The sequence below is a fragment of the Mytilus trossulus genome, chromosome 1 (assembly GCF_036588685.1).
Source record: "Mytilus trossulus isolate FHL-02 chromosome 1, PNRI_Mtr1.1.1.hap1, whole genome shotgun sequence".
Classification (NCBI taxonomy): Eukaryota; Metazoa; Mollusca; class Bivalvia; order Mytilida; family Mytilidae; genus Mytilus; species Mytilus trossulus.
In genome coordinates this window covers 80,766,265-80,785,586 of record NC_086373.1, presented here as the reverse complement: position 1 = coordinate 80,785,586, position 19,322 = coordinate 80,766,265, and the positions used below count along the sequence as shown (strand labels likewise).

General features: G+C 31.2%; 2 protein-coding genes across 3 annotated transcripts; one reads left to right on the top strand and one right to left on the bottom strand.

The window, feature by feature from the left end:
* Positions 1-2,924: 2,924 nt before the first annotated feature.
* Positions 2,925-11,139, bottom strand: LOC134686769 (acid phosphatase type 7-like). Its single transcript, XM_063546518.1, has 2 exons — positions 10,781-11,139; positions 2,925-7,021 (listed from the first exon to the last, which is right to left on the bottom strand). Exons 1-2 carry the CDS (start codon positions 11,003-11,005, stop codon positions 5,690-5,692), a joined length of 1,557 nt encoding a protein of 518 aa, XP_063402588.1. The 5' UTR covers positions 11,006-11,139; the 3' UTR covers positions 2,925-5,689.
* Positions 11,140-11,325: 186 nt separating this feature from the next.
* Positions 11,326-18,218, top strand: LOC134686775 (UBX domain-containing protein 6-like). Of its 2 annotated transcripts, none has more exons than XM_063546542.1 (3): positions 11,326-11,662; positions 13,320-13,633; positions 15,241-18,218. In XM_063546542.1, exons 2-3 carry the CDS (start codon positions 13,384-13,386, stop codon positions 16,344-16,346), a joined length of 1,356 nt encoding a protein of 451 aa, XP_063402612.1. In that variant the 5' UTR covers positions 11,326-11,662; positions 13,320-13,383; the 3' UTR covers positions 16,347-18,218. The 2 variants fall into 2 exon arrangements, with proteins under 2 accessions (XP_063402612.1, XP_063402602.1); XM_063546532.1 differs by having other exon boundaries at positions 11,327-11,658.
* Positions 18,219-19,322: the final 1,104 nt, after the last annotated feature.

Sequence of the window (19,322 nt, the reverse complement as noted above, 5' to 3'; positions counted from 1 at the left end):
GACATAATAACTACCACCCTCTTTTTTTTTGCAATAAGTCCAAAACCTGACATTTTATTATACATAATTTACAAGTAGTGTAAGGTAGGTTAATCCGAACATACCTAAGATTATATGATAAATGTTTCTGAATTACCTCCCTTACACTGCTTTTAAATTGTCTTAATTATCCATTGACCAGATAAACCTAGTTTTCTAATTTTTTGCCTCTAATTCAAAACCTTTTTGAGCCACAACCCCTAATGTCAATACCTTTATGGTATGGAAACTTGTGGAACAATTTTAGAGATATTCATACATTTGTACACAAGTTATTGTTTGAAAACTACAAAAATGCATATTTTGGGCCCCTAATTCCAAAACTATTGGGACCATAACCCCAAAAATCAATCCCAACCTTCCTTAAGTGGTATTGAACCTTCTGGTTATTGTCTGGAAGCTAAATGCGTCTTGGGACGACGACGACATGAAAGCAGTATACAACGCCAAAATGTTTTGCGGTCGTATGAAAGTAATAAGATACTAAGGATTTCAGTGCAAAAAAAAGGCTTGCAATTTAGCGACATATAACAGATTATCTTAGCAATAAGGCAATACACTCCTATCTGATCATTTGACGAATTTTAACCTTTTTTTTTAACATATCTAAGTAATTTTTACTGTTTTAAATTTCACTCTACCTGTTATATGTTATGAAAAAAATATCAAAAAATGGCTAATTACGTAAACCAATTACATTTTTTTTTTTAAAAAGGCCAAAAACTTATTATGGTCTGAAAATTGTTCTGGAGACAAATCTTGACCTGCTGACTAATTTTATCCAATGTTAGATTTGCTGAAGCTGCTTTATTTGTATATTTCAGCAATGGAGAATGATATATACGGAAATTTGAATATTTGAAAAATGAGCTTACTTGAATCTGGCAAAATGAGACGTTTAACAATTTGATAACAGGTTCATAACTTCAGCGTATGTGCAATCTTTCTATGAAGTTTCATGGATCTTTACAAATTAGACTCCCACTTATACTAGCCGACCTAAGTTCCATAACCCCATAGCTGGTTAAGGATTTTGTCAACTTGGCCAAAATCTTACATGGGCCAATAATTCTAAATGGGTTTTGAACTTTTGGGAAATACTTTGACCTGCTGATTACTTTTATATGGCCATATTTACTTTTAGGTGTTTTGATTCTTTAAAATAAAAGGTGAGAATAGACTTGTCCTTATATGTTTTACTTTTAGCAACAGCAAACATGTTGGTTGGTAGATTAATTGATTGATTGATTGTGGGTTGCTTAAGGAACGACATCAAAAAACCAATGAAGCAAAAAAACCTTAATTCAAATTGTTTGGGGGTGGGTTCAAAATTGCTGCAAGTTTTGTTTAATTGACATCGATTTTATATATGTCCTTATTGGTCAATCAATTTTCACTTAATTAAGTTAAGAGGGAGGATATGGGGGTCAGTTAAAATACTATGTGAATTAAGTTTTTTTTTATTCTACATTGAACTTTTGATGTCATCCCTAACATCCTGATTTATGGAATGACCATGTGAGCTAATATAAAAAAGTTGTGGTATGATTGCCAATGAGACAACTCTTCACAAGAGACCAAAATGACACAGAAATTAACAACTGTAGAATGTATATCACTGTACAACCTTCAACAATGCGAAAACCATACTACAAAGTCAGCTATAACACAAAAACAAACGACAACAACTGAATTGCAGGCTCCTGACTAAGTATAGAGAGCATAAAGATCTCAAAAACTATTTCAACTCTGTCATATGTAATTTTTTGTGGGAATTGCATTATTTAAACCTTGTGGCAGCGCTTTGATAATCTCTGTTAAAAGTATTTCACTTCTTTATTTTTAACCAAGACCTTTTAGGATCTAGAAATGTATAGACAACTATCTACTGTTGTAGACTGTATAATTCACCTCTAATGGTATTTTGGTTCTCTAATTGTATTTTGGTTCTCTAATTGTATTTTGTTTTTCATGTTGTTGGATTGCTGTCTCATTTACATATTAGTATTACCCATAAGATTCTTTTTAAGTTTTTTTTTTTTTAAACTAACTGTCACAATATAGCCAATAGTGACGGCAGTTGTGTAAAGCACCAACAAACAAAAGTATTCATTACTTTGTGTAACATTAATGATTTCTTTCTGGTCTATTAATATTGGTCAAATGTCAGAAATATGCATTAGACTGTTGGTTTTCCCGTTTGAATGGTTTTACACTAGTAATTTTGGGGCCCTTTATAGCTTGTTGTTCTGTGTGAGCCAAGGCTCTGTGTTGAAGGCCATACATTGACCTATAATGGTTTACTTTTATTAAACTGCTATTTGGATGAAGAGTTGTCTCGTAGGCACTCACACCACATCTTCCTATATCTATGAAATAATTGCCACTGGATGTTTAGCAAGCAACAATCAATCAATCATTATTTTGACCAAAGAAATTTTGTAAGTTGCTTATATTTCAGTAATTTTTGGTAATAAATTAAAAAGCATAAGAATACTGCAATCATGCTGTCTGTCCTATTTGTTTTTATCTAATTGATTTGTCATAAACCAGTCTACTGATTTATTTATTTGAATTCTTTCACATTTTGTCATGGGTATTTTTGCTCATAACTGAGGACTGTATGAGGTGACCTAAAGTTCCTAAAATCTGCTTCATTTTGACTCTATTGGATAGATATCTCATAACATTTCTCCTAATTTTATAATAAGACAGGATTAATGTTATCACATTATGGCACATAATTCCTGTTTGTCAAGTGAAGTTACAATCAGCCAAATGGCACTTTTCTGATAGAGTGTCTGTTTTTTATATTTGTCTAATTAAAAATAAAAAAAAATATTTTCAAATACTGATATCATCACAGAGAAGTAAAAAGATTAGACTTCCATGTATAGTGTTTAATGGCAGTGTACTACACCAGACAAATTATCAATTAACAAAATTCAAAATCTCATAAAAAATACAAATACTCCATATAAATTTCAATAAAATGTACATAAACAAATGTAAATACATCCAATTATACAGATACAATCATCAATATAGGCATAGCTAACAATTATACAATGACATTAATGAAGAAAGAGCACTGATTTCTATAAACTCCAATCAATTAACATGATTGAAGCAAATCATAAATTTAGTTTTGTCTACTAAATATTTCATTTGTAAAAATATCAGCCAAAAAAATCGCAAGACTTATAAAATTACCAGTAAATAACATTTTGATCTAGAATAAAATAATTGTAGTTCTGTTATATAAATTAGTTATATATGAAAGTTATATATGAAAATGTTTACCAAATACTTTGTCATCTGATTGAAAATGCATATTTACAGTATAATCATCCATAAGATGGAAGACATTTTATAGAGACAACAATTACAACTTTGATTTGGATAACTTGTTTTGGCCAAAAATATTACTTTGCTTTCAATCCAAAAAGAAACCAAGGTACAATCTTATATCATACTAGAACACACCCATGATATCGGGGGTCCGTGACTAAATTAAAGTATATAACTATAGTATTGTCATTTGATAAAGTCATGCCGATTATAAGATACACAGTTTTCTCTGCTTTCAAATCTTTCTGTTTGCACCCGTCGAAATGGAACTTATCAATTATTGGTAATATCAATTATTTGGAAAACAAAAGGTCCTGGAATGGAGTATTTTATAATCAACAGCATTGTCCTATATTAGTTATAAACAAAGTTGAATTCTTTGATTCGCTGTTTTACGTCATGTCCGTTAACAAATTGAAAACTATACCTATACGCCTTATTTTTAGTCCAGATTTTTAGTATTCGTATTGTTATCTTAGAAAGTCTAACTGATCAAAATACTACAATAGGTAACAATTTAACAATTAAGTAGTGTCAACCCTGTGATTATCACCCGTGTAATACTATATAGCATATTAATCCTGAATACACTGTTTGGTTGTGCGCCTGTCAGATGCGGAACTTACAGATAAGGTAATCGGTAACAGGTGAATATACTATTGGTATTGGTATCGGCATCGGACTCGACCCAGAACTTCTTAATTATTGGCAATTTTAATTACATGGAAAACAAAAGGGCCTGGAGTGGTGTAATTTTCAATCTACACCTTTGTACTATATTAGTTATATATAAAGTTGAATTCTTTGATTCGTCGTTTTTACGTGATGACAGCTGACAAATTGGACCTCGTAATTTTAGTATTATAGATGTTTATAAAAAAAAAAACCAGACAACACAAGAATTTAATTTAACACCATCATTTTCATTATTATTTTACTAAAAAATTACCAGTGTTATATTTATATTTTTAAACATAGGTATGCAATTTTTCTACCTCAACATTTATTTTTTATAAAAATTATGACACTGAAGGTTGGAAATGAACTTTAATTTGTCATCAACAAAAAAAAATGTTATCTAAATTGGTGTTCATTCTAGATCTTTGTTGGGAAAATAGTTTCAAAAATAAATTACAAATGCCTTACAAGTGAAATATGCAATAACATGCATGAAATAAAAAAACCTGTAAAAAAACGTTAGATTCGATTTTGACTACAATGTCTACAGTTTCTTCCTTTCTATCATGTCTATCAAAGTATCTGAGTTAACAGGCAAAGTTCAAAGAATATTAAGGAATAAAAAATAAAGTTTTTTCCCATATTTACAACAAAATATTTGAAGGAAAACTCCTTTAAAACACCATTTATGTATATGCACATATGGATGATGAAATTGACATTAATCCCAAATGATAATTCAAATAAAATAGTCATCAAGAAAATTATGAACATGATTGATATTAAATGCAATGCCACAAAATGATGATAATAAATTAAATGAATGAATTCTAATCCAACAATTAATGACCAGTCAGATCTGTAATTTTTTTTTATCTAATAGTTATACACGAATCATGACACCATGAACTTGCATGAAGTACAAAAATGTAATAATGCTACCATTAAATCAAAATAAAATGTATATTTTTATATAAAAAAATGCTCATCAATGTGATAATTCTATAATAAAATTGGTTCCTAATTAATGTACTTGTACCATATTGAAATCATGTCAATGTTTGATTTTTTGTTATTTAGAGAATTTAGTGTTTCTGTTTTATTGATTCACAAATATTATATTAGAAACAGGAGAAGAATATGACATTTCATATAGATACTGTCTATTGTTGAATACTTTATCATTTGGGCTAACCCTACATATTTTGTCCAACTACAATGTATATTGACAATAAACATGATAAAATAAAAAGAAGAAAAAAAATACATATCATATGGGAGATAACTCTAGACAACTGTACGAGATAAAAACATAAGAATTTATACAATGTTTCAAAGTTACAAGTAAACAAGATTGTAATAGTTAATCTTCAAATATAGTAAAATTTGTTGTTGAATCATGTTCTGCATTTATTCATACACTGAACATTTATTATTAAACAGAGTCCAGTTGTTCCAAATATTTTGGCATGTGCATTAGTACCAAAATGTTGGTTTCATATCTAGGTTTCATAGCACATGTTTCAGATCTATATATATTTAGCTGCATATTATATATTAATATTTTTTGCATTTTCATTATTTACAAACTAATAGATTTTAGTAAGCCATGAAAATAAATCTACATTGGAATGAGCTGGCCATTTTTACATTTATCATGATTAATACAACAATATCTGAAACTGTTTAAGATTTTCTTTCGAAAGCAAATGCCAAAGATAAGAAAAATAAAAGTAAACATTAGCACTGTCACTCTTGTGTTGTAATCGTCTTTATCAACATAGAAGAAATTCAAATTGATAAAAGTATTATCATCTTCTTGATTGTGTTTCCTCCATTGTTTTCCTGCAGCACCGAGTGGATCTGGAATGACGACCTGATCAAAAGACCCATGTTGATTCTGTATTATCCATGCTTTGTCCACCACACCATTGTCCATAGCTTTATTAGCAGTCCAGAATAAATGGGTGTCATTAAAAGCTTTCACTTTACCATAGATTTCCATCTCCATTGCTGAAACAACATTGGCTGACCAAGGTCCACCTGGCTTAGAGCTAAATTCAGTCAAATACTGGTTCCCAAGAGAACCAACAGTGAAATGAATTGTGGCTCTTGGATTCCTATTACTGAAGGCCAGAACTTTATTTTTGTACACAGGATAAGTTCTCTCATATAAGTGCTGATGTCCACTTATAAAGAGATCAACACCGTACTTGTAAAATACATCCTCAAGCCTCGTTCTGACAACAGAATCAGTCTTCCGACAATCTTCACTGTTATCATTAACACTACAATACATAGGTCTATGTCCCAAAACGATTATCCATGGATGCTTACTCCGATCCTCATTTACTGCTTCCAGGTCTTCTTCAAGCCATTTCATTTGTCTATCAATATTATCTTTATCTTGGAAAAACACTTCAGTAGAAATGCAGACAAAATGTATCAGGCCGGCATCTAAGCTATACCATAACTGGTACATTGGCATTGGCCAACCAGCATTAGGAGTTGAAAACCTAAATCTATAATGGTCTTTACTTCCAGGAAACAATTCATGATCTCCTGGAATGGTCATGTATGGCACATGAGCTGCCATTGGTTGAATTGCATTTAGGAATTTATCCCCCCTTCTCCCTCCATCACTACCAAGATCATAGGCAATGTCTCCAATATGAAAGATAGCACTATATTTTTGTGGATCAAGAATAACTTCATGTTTCAGAAACTGAAGGTTTGCTGAAAGTAAACCAAGATCTCCATAAATCATGTATGTCAGAGGTTTCGTCACATCTGGAATGGTAAAGCTATATTGACTGCTTGTAGAATCTGAATCCTGTCCAAAAACTTTGTAGAAGTACTTTTTACCAGGAGTTAGATTTGATATATATACTCTGTGTAGGTATTGACATCCTAATGGATTTCCTTCAAAATGGATTGTCTCCCCTTTAATAGCCTGAAATGAGAAATGAAAACGTGTGCTGGTAAGAATATTGCAGAAATCCTTTCCTATATATGTACCTATTTCTATCTTACCTATCAGATTCAATCACTTCACCAAGGATTCCATGAAATTGAACAGGTTTTAAAAATTGAAGGAATAACTTGGTGGACTGGCATCATGCATCATCACTGTGCAACGTTTAAGCGATTTTTATTTCATGTGTTTCCGTGTTCAGAGCCCCCATTTACCACCCTAATTAAAATATTCATAAAAAATATCCAAATACCTTGACTACACATACAAAATGTAAACTTGAACGAAAAAAAAAGATATACAAAAACCGCCCAAAAATGTAAATGAGACACTATCTGAAAAAGTCTAATTCCCATGTCCTGTCTTTCATCAGCAACTATTTTTTTATTCAGGTATCTTTTTTCGAAAATTTTAAGTTTCAGTATTAACTAGAGTATATAATATACCAACTGCACCGAATTAAACATTCTTTTTAATATTTTTTCTAATAAAATATCATAATTTAAATGGCCAACCCCCCAAAAAATCATGTTCATGATGTTGTCCCCTATTTTTTTCTGAAATTTATTAAATCATTCAAAGATATCTAAATAATATGTAAACAGCCTTCTGATTTTCACAAATCTGATAGATTATACATGTTATATAAAAAAAAATCTCCATTACTGGTCTGATTTTGTTATAACTAAAGCATCTAAGAACATTTAGCATTTTTAAGGGTCTTTTAAATGTTGTCCCCAGGGGTAATTTCCCTCCTGTAACTGCTGGGTTTTTTCCACCTGAGGACATGTTTGAAAGACCAAAAATTATTTCTTGTAATGCAATGTGAAAAGCATCATTTCCTGAATGTAAAAAAAATGTATGACTCCATATGTTTAGGTGAATAGCAGCCAGTTTGAAAAATCTTAACTCCCCAAAGATCAGAATTTTGAGAAAAATAATTTTGTTGTTCCCTCCTGTTACAGCCTTTTTGTCATGTTTGAGAATATTTCATTGTCAGCACTATAACATGTATAACAATACATGTGTTTTTATAGTATCTTATCAAATTGATATGTAGACATGGTAGATCATTGAAATAAACTTCTACACAATTGGAGTAAATGAACAAAATGTACTGCATAATTCCTTTCTGTTATGTTCTGTCATGTTACCTGATAAAAAGTAACAGCATAACCATAATCAGCAACAGGAAGGATTTTAAAGACAATTTCACTGATGAATCAAAAGGTTAATCTACTATATGCCAACCATTTTATTTAATATAAGACAAGTTATCATCACCCTATCAAATAAATTTCAAAATAATATACAGTATATATATTGAATGAAAAAAATCAATAGGTTTTTTGCTTTTGATAACAGCAGAGAACATTTTATCAATTTATTTAAGAATTTTCTTAACATGTACCTAGGTAGATTTTTCATCTTGCAAATACAGTTTTAAAGAATAAATGACATTGTTTGCTGTTATCTTGTTATCTTGTGACCAATATGAAATGATGTATTTTTCTTAAACTATAACCTGATAACCTTTTGTGGAAAAAAAATCTTTCTGTTACCAACTCTGACCTGTTAGCGTTGTCCTGTTACTCGATTCTTTTATGTTACCAACAAATCTGATTATATGTTAGTATATTTCTAAACCTTTTGCATGTTTTGTATTGCAAATGCTGAAATCGATAATTGGCATTTGATAAACTATTGCAGGATTTACTAGTAAACCAAAAATAGTGTCTACAACTTATTTCGTATTCATATTAGAAACTTTTTAAAATTGAATCACTTACATGACTTAGGTAACAGGAAAGAACTAAAATTTGTTTGTACCATTTTTAAAATTGCCATTTTTACCACATTTAACAACTGTTTGAATTACAGACAAGAGTTCCTAGATCCTGAATGTATGTTTTTCGATTTGTGCTATAAAAATACTGGGTCTTGTTTTTTCTTATTGCCAAAAAGTTATACTTTTTCAGATATTGTCTCAAATAACTGAATATTTCTGGACACCCCTTCCTTTTTTTATTCTTTATGCTTAAAATACAGAAAAAAGAGATATATATTCAAGATATTTAACATATGTGCCAAAATGACAATTGGTAGCAATACACAGTTAGGAAAAAAACTTAAAATTAACACTCATAATTTTAAACACCCTCTTTCCCCTCCTTTCTTACAAAGAAGGCTTTATATGTGTGTTATAGATATAGGAAGATGTGGTGTGAGTGCCAATGAGGCAACTCTCCATCCAAATAACAATTTAAAAAGTAACCATTATAGGTTAAAGTACGGCCTTCAACACGGAGCCTTGGCTCACACCGAACAACAAGCTATAAAGGGCCCCAAAATTACTAGTGTAAAACCATTCAAACGGGAAAACCAACGGTCTAATCTATATAAACAAAACGAGAAACACGTATATATTACATAAACAAACGACAACTACTGTACATCAGATTCCTCACTTAGGACAGGTGCAAACATTTGCAGCGGGATTAAACGTTTTAATGGATCCAAACCTTCTCCCTTTTTATGCATGTATATACTTATAGAAAGAGAATCTTCCATAGATTTGATTTCTAATGGTCATAAGGGTGAAATATAATCCATCTTTGGTGTAACCATGGCAAGAATCTGCATTTCTTAGATACAAAATATAGCAAAAATAGGGGGTGAACATGTCACAAAAGTCTCCTAAATTTGGTCTAAAAGAAAATTGCAATCAATTACAGTAATACCTTTCCCGAATCCATAGGTTTATATCTATCAAGTGGTCCAAAAAAATCATATATATATACATTTCTGCTCATTTTTCCATAAAATTGAATTGAAAAGATTGAGTGCAAAATCTTTGTTGATAAACACTACAATAATTTATGGACGGTACGGATAGAAAAATACGGACTGTCAATCATATAAATGGCCTATAAAACATGCTAAAAACAATATAAATGTTCATATAAACCCACTAAGAAGGCTATATTATTCTACAATTATCTAAAAATCAATTTTATTGTACAAAAATGTTCATCCTTAAAAAATTCAAAGAGGCCATCATGCAAAACTAAACTTCTAACTGTGTATTGCTACCATACATGTATCTGCCAATTTTACCAGATGCCGATTTACAAAAAAATGTAACTATAATTCTTGAAAAGTGAAGAATGCAAAGGTTGAAAAGGACACAAGGTACAAATATGTTGGAAGCCAATGTGTAGGATGTGAATGTGTTTTGAGAACAGACCTGGTACCCTAAAATATTTAGCACTAATTTCTTGAAATACATGTATATGACCAAATAATAAGGCCTTTTAGTTTTATGAGGCCAGAGGGTAGTAATGCCTTTTACCGTCAGGCGTCAAACAGTCATTTTCAGCTACCGCTACCGTAAAGTTCGCATCAAATTGATTATATTTTTACCGTGATTCATCAAACTATCCTTATCTTTATCGTTAGAGGTCAAATAATTATCGTTCCCTTCATTTTGGGGGGAAATTTAAAGTGATTTGTCAAAATCAGTCAATTTTCTTGTCGTTTAAAAGAAAGTGTACATTTTGTCGTCATGCATCAAACATAACTGTTAACGTCATTTGGCAAGAATTTTACTATGATTTGTCATGGAGATTCCCCCATTGATTACCACCCTCTTTTATTTGTACGGAACTGAGACTACTATAGTACGGAATGACTATAAAAAAGATAACTACATGTATAATACAAATACTTTTGGAATACCTTTGAATTTGTGTTTCCTGTATAATATTCTGCAACTGACGAATCATTGTTTTTAGTTGACCATAAAATAATGATGTCAGTTAATCGCTGACCAAAGCCAATGTGGATTTGCTGTGGTTCATTTACATTAGCAGCTGGTTTTGGCTTTACAAAGGTTCCCAAGCATGCAGTAACATAAACCAAAAAAAAGTATATTAGCCATGTCTGTTTTGAAGAATGCATCATTCCTTAACTGAAAAATAAGAAGCACATCGAGATTGCTGGCATATTAGATATGTTCATAGTTGAATATTTTTTTCTGTTTTCATTTGGCATTTGTACGTCATTATTTATCCCGGAAGTCAGTGTGGATGCGGTTTTGAGCTGCATTTTCCGATTTTTCGATAGTTGTTTAACGATTGCAACAACATATATAACGGTTGATCAGGTTAAATTAAAAATAAAATGTTCAAAAATGTTCTGTTTGCAAGACATTTTCCCATTCAGAACACTTTTTATTAGAGAATTAACTTATAAAAGATCTTCCGGTTAAAAAATTCCGGATCCATTTTTCCCTTGACACCGGTTTTGATTTGCAAATACTGTCACAGTCATAAATAGTTTGCTATTTGCCAGTAGCATAATTGTTAACAATTGTCATGTGATGAGTGACCAAACATTCTATTCATATTTTAAAGATACAGTTACGTCAGACTATATCGGTTCAGTGTTTCAGCAAGTGAAAATCGAAATTCTATCCTGGTTAAAAATTGATGTTGGAGATGTGCAAAGCACCATACTGCTCTTTTTATTAGCCTGGTTATTGGTCAACATTATCCTTATAAAGATTGCATGGTCATTGTATGGGCAGCACATTTGTGAAAAGTTTTTAAGACAGGGTTAGTAAGTAACAAAAAAAAAGACTTTCTCTAGATTCCTAATTTATATCCGAGGGTGGTATTAAAATGGTTATTTTCATTCAACAATTTTTGCCTTTTTATTTCATGTGTTTGCCTGTTTTGATGTTTTATTTCTCGTTTTCTCCTGTTTGGTTCAATGTGCATTCTCTGTGTTTCCCCTTATTTATTTTTCGTGTATTGTGTCGGTACTCCTTATTTCTTGTGCTTGTCCCGCATTTGATTAAATTGTAGACAGGGACTTGTTCAAAGTCAGCCTGGATATTATTTAAATTATGTAATAATGAAATTGTTCCCAGGAAATTAATTGCTCTCTTCATTAATAGCATATAAGTACTTTCATATCTTTTTTTAAATCAGATGCATTACTAGCGACCACTAAATATTTTTTTCATTGTCAAAATGAAAGTACATTTTATTCTCAGGCACTAAAAAGTACCTAAAAGTCATGTGACAGGTGCTTGTTTCAATTGATTAATAGTTCATTGTAGACACATGTGACCTTATCTATAACATTACAACAATATTAGACACATAACCAGTCTTGCAATCACTAGATTACTTTTTGAAAACCTGAGTGCTTAGTTAATTTCCACAGTGCTATTTGAAAATTCTGGGGAGAACACTTAGATATGCAATTTTCAATATGTTAACTATAAGCTAACACTACTGATGAAGGAGGACCTACAACATGTACAAGATAGAAATTTAATGTCTACAGATCAATGAAACTTGAGAAAAAAATTGAGTATTCAGCATACAATGGAGAAATCATTTTCACAGTTATATATAAATTTAACATAAAAAAAAGATGTTGTATGAGTGCCAATGAGACAGCTGTCTATCCATCACACAGAATAGCAAGCTGTAAAAGGCACCAAAATTACAAGCATATATATATACATGTATAAAACAATTGAAACAAGAATACCAATGGTCTAATCTATAAAAAAAAAACTAGGAACAAGAAATACAATGTACCTATGAATCACATCAACATATGACAACCACTGAACAACAGGCTCCTACATGTATTAAGGATGCTTCTTTTTACCCCCTATAGACCCAAACAAACAGTTTCTTCACAGTTTCATTGTTTATTCATGTTAAGCTGACCAGTGTCCTAACTTAGTGAAAGATAGAAACATTTGAAATACATGTATATATATATATATACAAAATTAAGGCCACACTTGAAAATATTTTGGTGTGCCCAAACCCTACCCAAAGGTTGAGACAGTGGGTAGGAAGGAAGGCATTTTCTTTTCTTTTTTCAAAAAAAGAAATTGAAGTATCAGATGTTTATTAGTCTTCATGCCTATTTGATTAAAAAAGAAAACTTCTTTAAATCAGGACAAACCTATTATTTATTATGGCCTAATTGTAAATGTTGAGCCAATTACATGAAAATTGTATAATATTGAAACTTTTTATTTGAGTATATTGGGGTAATAATTATTTATTTAATCACATTATATTCAAACTTTTTTTTTTTTTGGGGGGGGGGGGTATATTTGGAATCAAAAGTCATGCCAGGCTAAACATGCAAAAGAAATGGACTTCATTTGTAAATATCAATAAATTTTGGTTTATTGTGATTATTGCAAATTATACTGTAATTTTATCATCATTATTTTAAACAGATTTATTTGGGACTACAGTAAGGCCTGACCTACACTTAAAAAGGGAATAAAGCCAAACACCAAGATGTCGGCAATAAAGAAGTTTTTTCAGAAGAAGAAGATGGACTTTAAGTTTAAAAAGTACGGTGAGGGACATAAATTAGATGAGCCCGCACAAAGACCCCCTCCCATACACAGACCTATACCACAACCAGGAACCAGTAGTCAACCATCAATTTCTCCCAGGGGAGATGCTGCTGTGTCAGAGGAGAAGAAACGGGCAGCGGCTGCAGCACTGGCAAGAATGGAACAGAAAGAGAAACAATCTAAACAAGGTAATGATTGGTTTATCTGTTTGTTTTATAATTTACCATTCCTACATTTTGGGATTAGATTCAATCAGCTTTTGTTAATATATGAAAAAGAAATAATATGGGGAACTTCAACATGGCAAATATTTTTTTTGTACATGTACATGTATATGATATCAGAGAAATAAACCATTGTCATGATTGTAGTTAAACCCTTTCCTCCATAACAACACCTTTCGATGTTTGTGTAGTTCCTCAGTTGAAACGTCTTACCAACTAAAAATCTGTATCAAATTTAATCAAATTTGTATCTAATATAAAAAGGATATATCTGACTGGAATTTCATTGATGAAATATTCGTTTTTGCAATGCATCAATACTTTAAAACTGATGATTTTTTTTTTATTGAAAAAGTCCTATGCTAATCAAGAATATAAAAAAAGATCCTTGGAGGAAAGAGTTAAGGTGGTATGGGAGTCTAAAATAAAAATGATAGAATTTGTTCATACTTTGTCAAAATGTAGTATCTATTGATACATGATCAAAAATGTTATAAAAATGATAGGTCACCGCGCATTTTCTCAAGCTACAGGTTGTGACAAAATGACAAATTTTGTATGGATTATACAGGAAAAAGCACCATTTTGTGAATAGAAACTAAACAAAATGATAGAATCGTATAATAAATTAGAAAAAGATAGCTTTCAGACAATGCTTTTAGAATATCAAAAAAAAAGATAGGGTCACCGTACGTTTTTTCCGGCTAAAAGACAAAATAGGAAAATTTCATGTAGAGTCCAACAGAAAATGCACTGTTTTAGAGTTACCTCCCCTTAAAATGCCAATTTGAAAATATTCAAAAAACAACCCAAAATAATCTACACTTCTAAAAATTTAATATTTCTAAGTTATATTCTTATAAATTGGTTCTTTTAAACGAAAATTCACATTAAATATTGCATTCCTGCATCAAATTTTGCTAACTTGATAGAAAGTATGGACCTTAGATTCTCTGTTTTTACAATCCAAGATGGCGAAAGACACCCATACCACCTTAACAGTTTTATAAGAGACATGCCCAAAATGCTCCCCAAAATATGTGGGGTTAATGACACCAAAAAATTATCAAAAAGACATCTAGAGGGTAACATACAGTTTAACAAAAAAACAGGTATACATGTGCCTGATTTTTATAATCCTTAGAAAGGTATAAATCATCAAAAGTTTATAAATATAAAAAGTTGTAAATAAATTAAATAGAAATTGTCTTAAACATGATTCTGCAATCAATACAAAAATTTCCTAACATAAGAAAAAATACATGGGCATTAGACATGTTAGAAAGGCATTTAAAAAAAAAACCAAATGTATGTACATGTAGCAACCTTAGAATTATGTCACACTTCCCTTTTCAATCTTTATCTGCAGACAAACAGTGGACTAACAATAGATTTTCTAAAGAACATATACAATTTTGTACAATAAAAAACAGTACAGGAAATGCAGTTTAAGTAGAGTCATATTTCTATAGATGTCTTCATCCGACAAGATTAGTTTGCCTTATTGAACTTAATGAAGGACTGTTCAGTAATGTATTTTAATAGCATTATAAGTTATTGTTTTTTAACAGATGAAAACATTATGTCAATGAAAGCTAGAATGAGAAGAGAGATGGAGGCAGAAAAAAAGGCCACAGAAAAAATGATATCACAAGCCCAAGCCATGCAAGGACCAGTTGAAATAGAAAAAGATCATTCTCCTGTGATACGTCATGTTTTATATACTTGTCCCGATATTGGGCCAGCAGTACTTCCAAAGGACGAAATAGATGCTTATATTCATGAATTCCTTCTTACTCAGCTTGCTGAAGAACCAGAAATGTCCTCTGCAGTTATGATTCAAACTTTAAATAAAGACAAAGAAAAGGTAAAAATCTGTGTAGAAACTTTAATTAAATATTTAGACAATATAACAAATAATCCTGGTGAAGAAAAATATAGAAAAATAAGGATGTCAAATAAAGCATTTAAAGAAAGGGTATCTCAGTTAAATGGAACAGATGAATTCTTACAAGCTTGTGGATTTGAAATTAAACAGCTACCATTTGAAGATAAAGAAGAAAACTTCTATGTAATGTCGGGGGAAATTGCAGAGAATGTTGAGAGGCTTAATGGAATAAAAGAAGTGTTAAGTGCAGCTGAACCAATACAATGTCAACTTGATCGTGCTTTAAAAGTTTTTCATCAATCTTCCGGTTCATCCAAATTTGACATTCCTGAAGAATTTTACGCTATAAATCCTGAAGAGCTTAAAAAAGAACAACAAAGAAGGCAAGAAGCTGTGGAAAAACTGGGCATGCTACGTACCAAGGCAATGCGTGAAAGGGATGAAATGAAGGAACTACGTAAATATCGTTTCACTCTTGTACGAGTTAGATTACCAGATGGTATTCTTATTCAAGGAATATTCAAAGCTAATGAAAAATTATCTTGTTTGTATGATTTTATAAGATCATCATTAGAGAATGACTGGATGCCATTTATTTTACAAACGAGCAATGGCAGTAAGTTAACAGAAGAGACAAAAACTATGGCTGAGCTTGGTTTATGTCCTGCAGTTGTGTTGCATTTTGTATGGGATGAATCTGTAATGAAGGATGTGCATGCAGCACAAGGAGGAGGAGCTACAAGTTCTATTTTAAAACCAGATATCATGGCTCAAATTCAGTCATTATAAAAAAGCAGCAAAAAGTTCTCTTCTAAATTGCATAATTATCATATATATATTATTCAGTCTTTTTAATATTACAAATTTACAACAATATTTGAGGGAATACTATAACATTTATTATATTACCGGTAATTTCAAATTTTTTGTGACATAGTCAAACCAGCAAAAAATTCATTTCTTTTAAATGAAAACTTGTCCTGCCCAGTCAATCTGGTCACGTTCTTCTTGTCATGTTGTGGAATATTATATTATAGATTTTGAACCTCTCTCTTATATAAGGTCAGTTTTCTCGGTGTCCATGGTTATCTTTTATGTGCAGCTTTGACTGTACTTGATAATCAATATTGGCATTTTGTTCCTTGAAAAATATTGTTCTTCAGACAAGAAGTCAGATAAGATTTTGGTGCAGACTGATTCATTCAAAATGTTTACATGATTTTGGCATAACTTAAGAATATCCAATCTGAATTAAAGCAATGGCTTTCAGTGTACAATATGTCATATATGTGAAATCAAAGAAATTTGTTTTAGAGGTACAATGTACATGTACAGATCTAGAAGGACCCTTATCTAGACTTCAGGTTAAAATCTTTATTTTGGGGGGATTTAATGATTCAATCCTATATGGAATAAAAAAAATTAAATCAGGGAGCTCGAGAGAATGCTTTATTTTTCTAAAAATAGGGATTTGGTGCTTATTTTTTGGGGGGGTAATTTAAGATGACACCCACTCCTACTTCCGTTTAAAAATCTTCAAAATGGCATGATAATCTGAACTGAACTTGAGTATTTTTTCCTATTAACTTGACATTTCTCTTATTTCCTATTAACTTGTTAAATCTCTTACAAACAATCTGCAGTGCTACAATGTACAACAGATCCAAATAAACAGATTTTATTCAAACATGCCTTGTAGTATATTCTGGATGGAAAATAATACACTTCCCTGTTAACATGGTTTACTTCCAGTTTGTTCTACTGGAAAAAGTACTTTAAAAAGAGTATTATTTGAATATAAGAGTTTGACGAAGAATTATAGAAAATGGAAAGATCAGATCATAGTATGAAGTTTAGCAACTTTCCATCCAATATTTAACACTTTTCATGATTGTTACTACTTAACAAGAGTCTTATTACCATATGACATGTAGTTTTTATGCCCCACCTACGATAGTAGAGGGGCATTATGTTTTCTGGTCTGTGCGTCCGTTCGTCCGTCTGTCTCACCTCAGGTTAAAGTTTTTGGTCAAGGTAGTTTTTGATGAAGTAGAAGTCCAATCGACTTCAAACTTAGTACACATGTTGCCTATGATATGATCTTTCTAATTTTAATGCCAAATTAGAGATTTTACCCCAACTTCACGGTCCACTGAACATAGAAAATGATTATGCGAGTGGGGCATTCGTGTACTGAGAACACATTCTTGTTTTTTTAACTTTATCAGTAGAATACAAAGTAGTATATAATGTAATAAACATATTTTTTTTCTAAATTATTCAGAAGCATTTATGATGACAATTTTAATAGTGTTAGTGATTATACATTCTTAATATTATACATTCTTAATACAGTAAATGTTTTATATAGGTATTCCATTTGTTATATGCTCTGAATATGTTGTGCAAGTGTTTTGAAATTTAAGTATCTATGATTGTTTAAAATTTAATAAATTGTTTCTGTTGAAGTAATTCTAGTCGTATTGAATACAACATACATAAATATAAACTGTAGCCGTTTTCCTGGATATTAACTTTGAATTCAATATGTTTTATAAAGATAGACTTCTTTGATTGAATGTTTCAACAAAAAGAAACTAAATTAGCTATCCTATGAAGTAATTGTGGAAATACATACATTTAAAAAAAAAAAATGCAAAATCTGTTTACCCATTTATCATTTTTATAAGTACTTTAGAGACTTTATATATACTGAACCCCAAAAGAAACATAACAGAAATTTAAGGCAAACATAAAGAAAGAATAAATGCTATATTTTTTATTGAATGGGCATATAAATATCCTTGTTATTTAACAAATTCTCATCATTTCAGTTCATTTACTGTTCATTGATAAAGCTTTTCACTACCATATCACTGTCAGTAGCTTGTGTGTCCGCCATTAGTGTTGAGTACTTGGATGGTCATTTGTACTCTTTGTTGCATTGTGGCGTTCACGTAAACTTTGCAGTTAAATGCATTTGCAATGACCTCATGTCGTTGTCCAGCATTTAAACATCCTATTGCCTGTTCTCTTTGTCATGGGTTAAGTCGTGGCATTGGTACTGCATCAAACAGATTATGATGACACAAACTTTGCACCTCTAAAATACCCTTGTTGAGGCACGGATTCAACGTGCATCTCATCATCATGAAATGTGAAATGTGTCCCCCAGACCTATCCGGACCACTATAAGAACACCCAAATTAATGAACGCAGTCAGCTGTAACGGAGATTTTGACATAATCCTAGCATTATTTGCAGGTTATTTACCTAAACCAAACTACATAAATAATTTTTTCAATACAATTGAAAATAAGGGTTTTCAAAAAAGACGATGTTTCTTTTGCTGTTCAGTATATATAGAGAAGATGTTGTATGATTGCCAATGAGACAACTCTCCATGCAAGACCAAATGACAGAAATTAACAACTAGGTAACCTTACTGCCTTCAACAATGAGCAAAGTCTATATATACAAATGTATATATATATATATATATAAATACATTTATTGGTCGTCCCACTGTCTATATCACCCTGTTCAGCTCTTGATATTATTCAGTATCATGTCTTTGTGACGTCAAATACGTTGACCCGGCCTTAATAACTTTGACCCGGACATATCAGCAACGTCATAATGTTTGAACCAACGTTAATAACTTTGACCCGAACTTATCAAATCATCTTTTGTGTGCTGGTGAAACAAAGAAAACACTTCTGAAACACGCAAATATAGCCCGATAAATCGATTATCAGATTATCT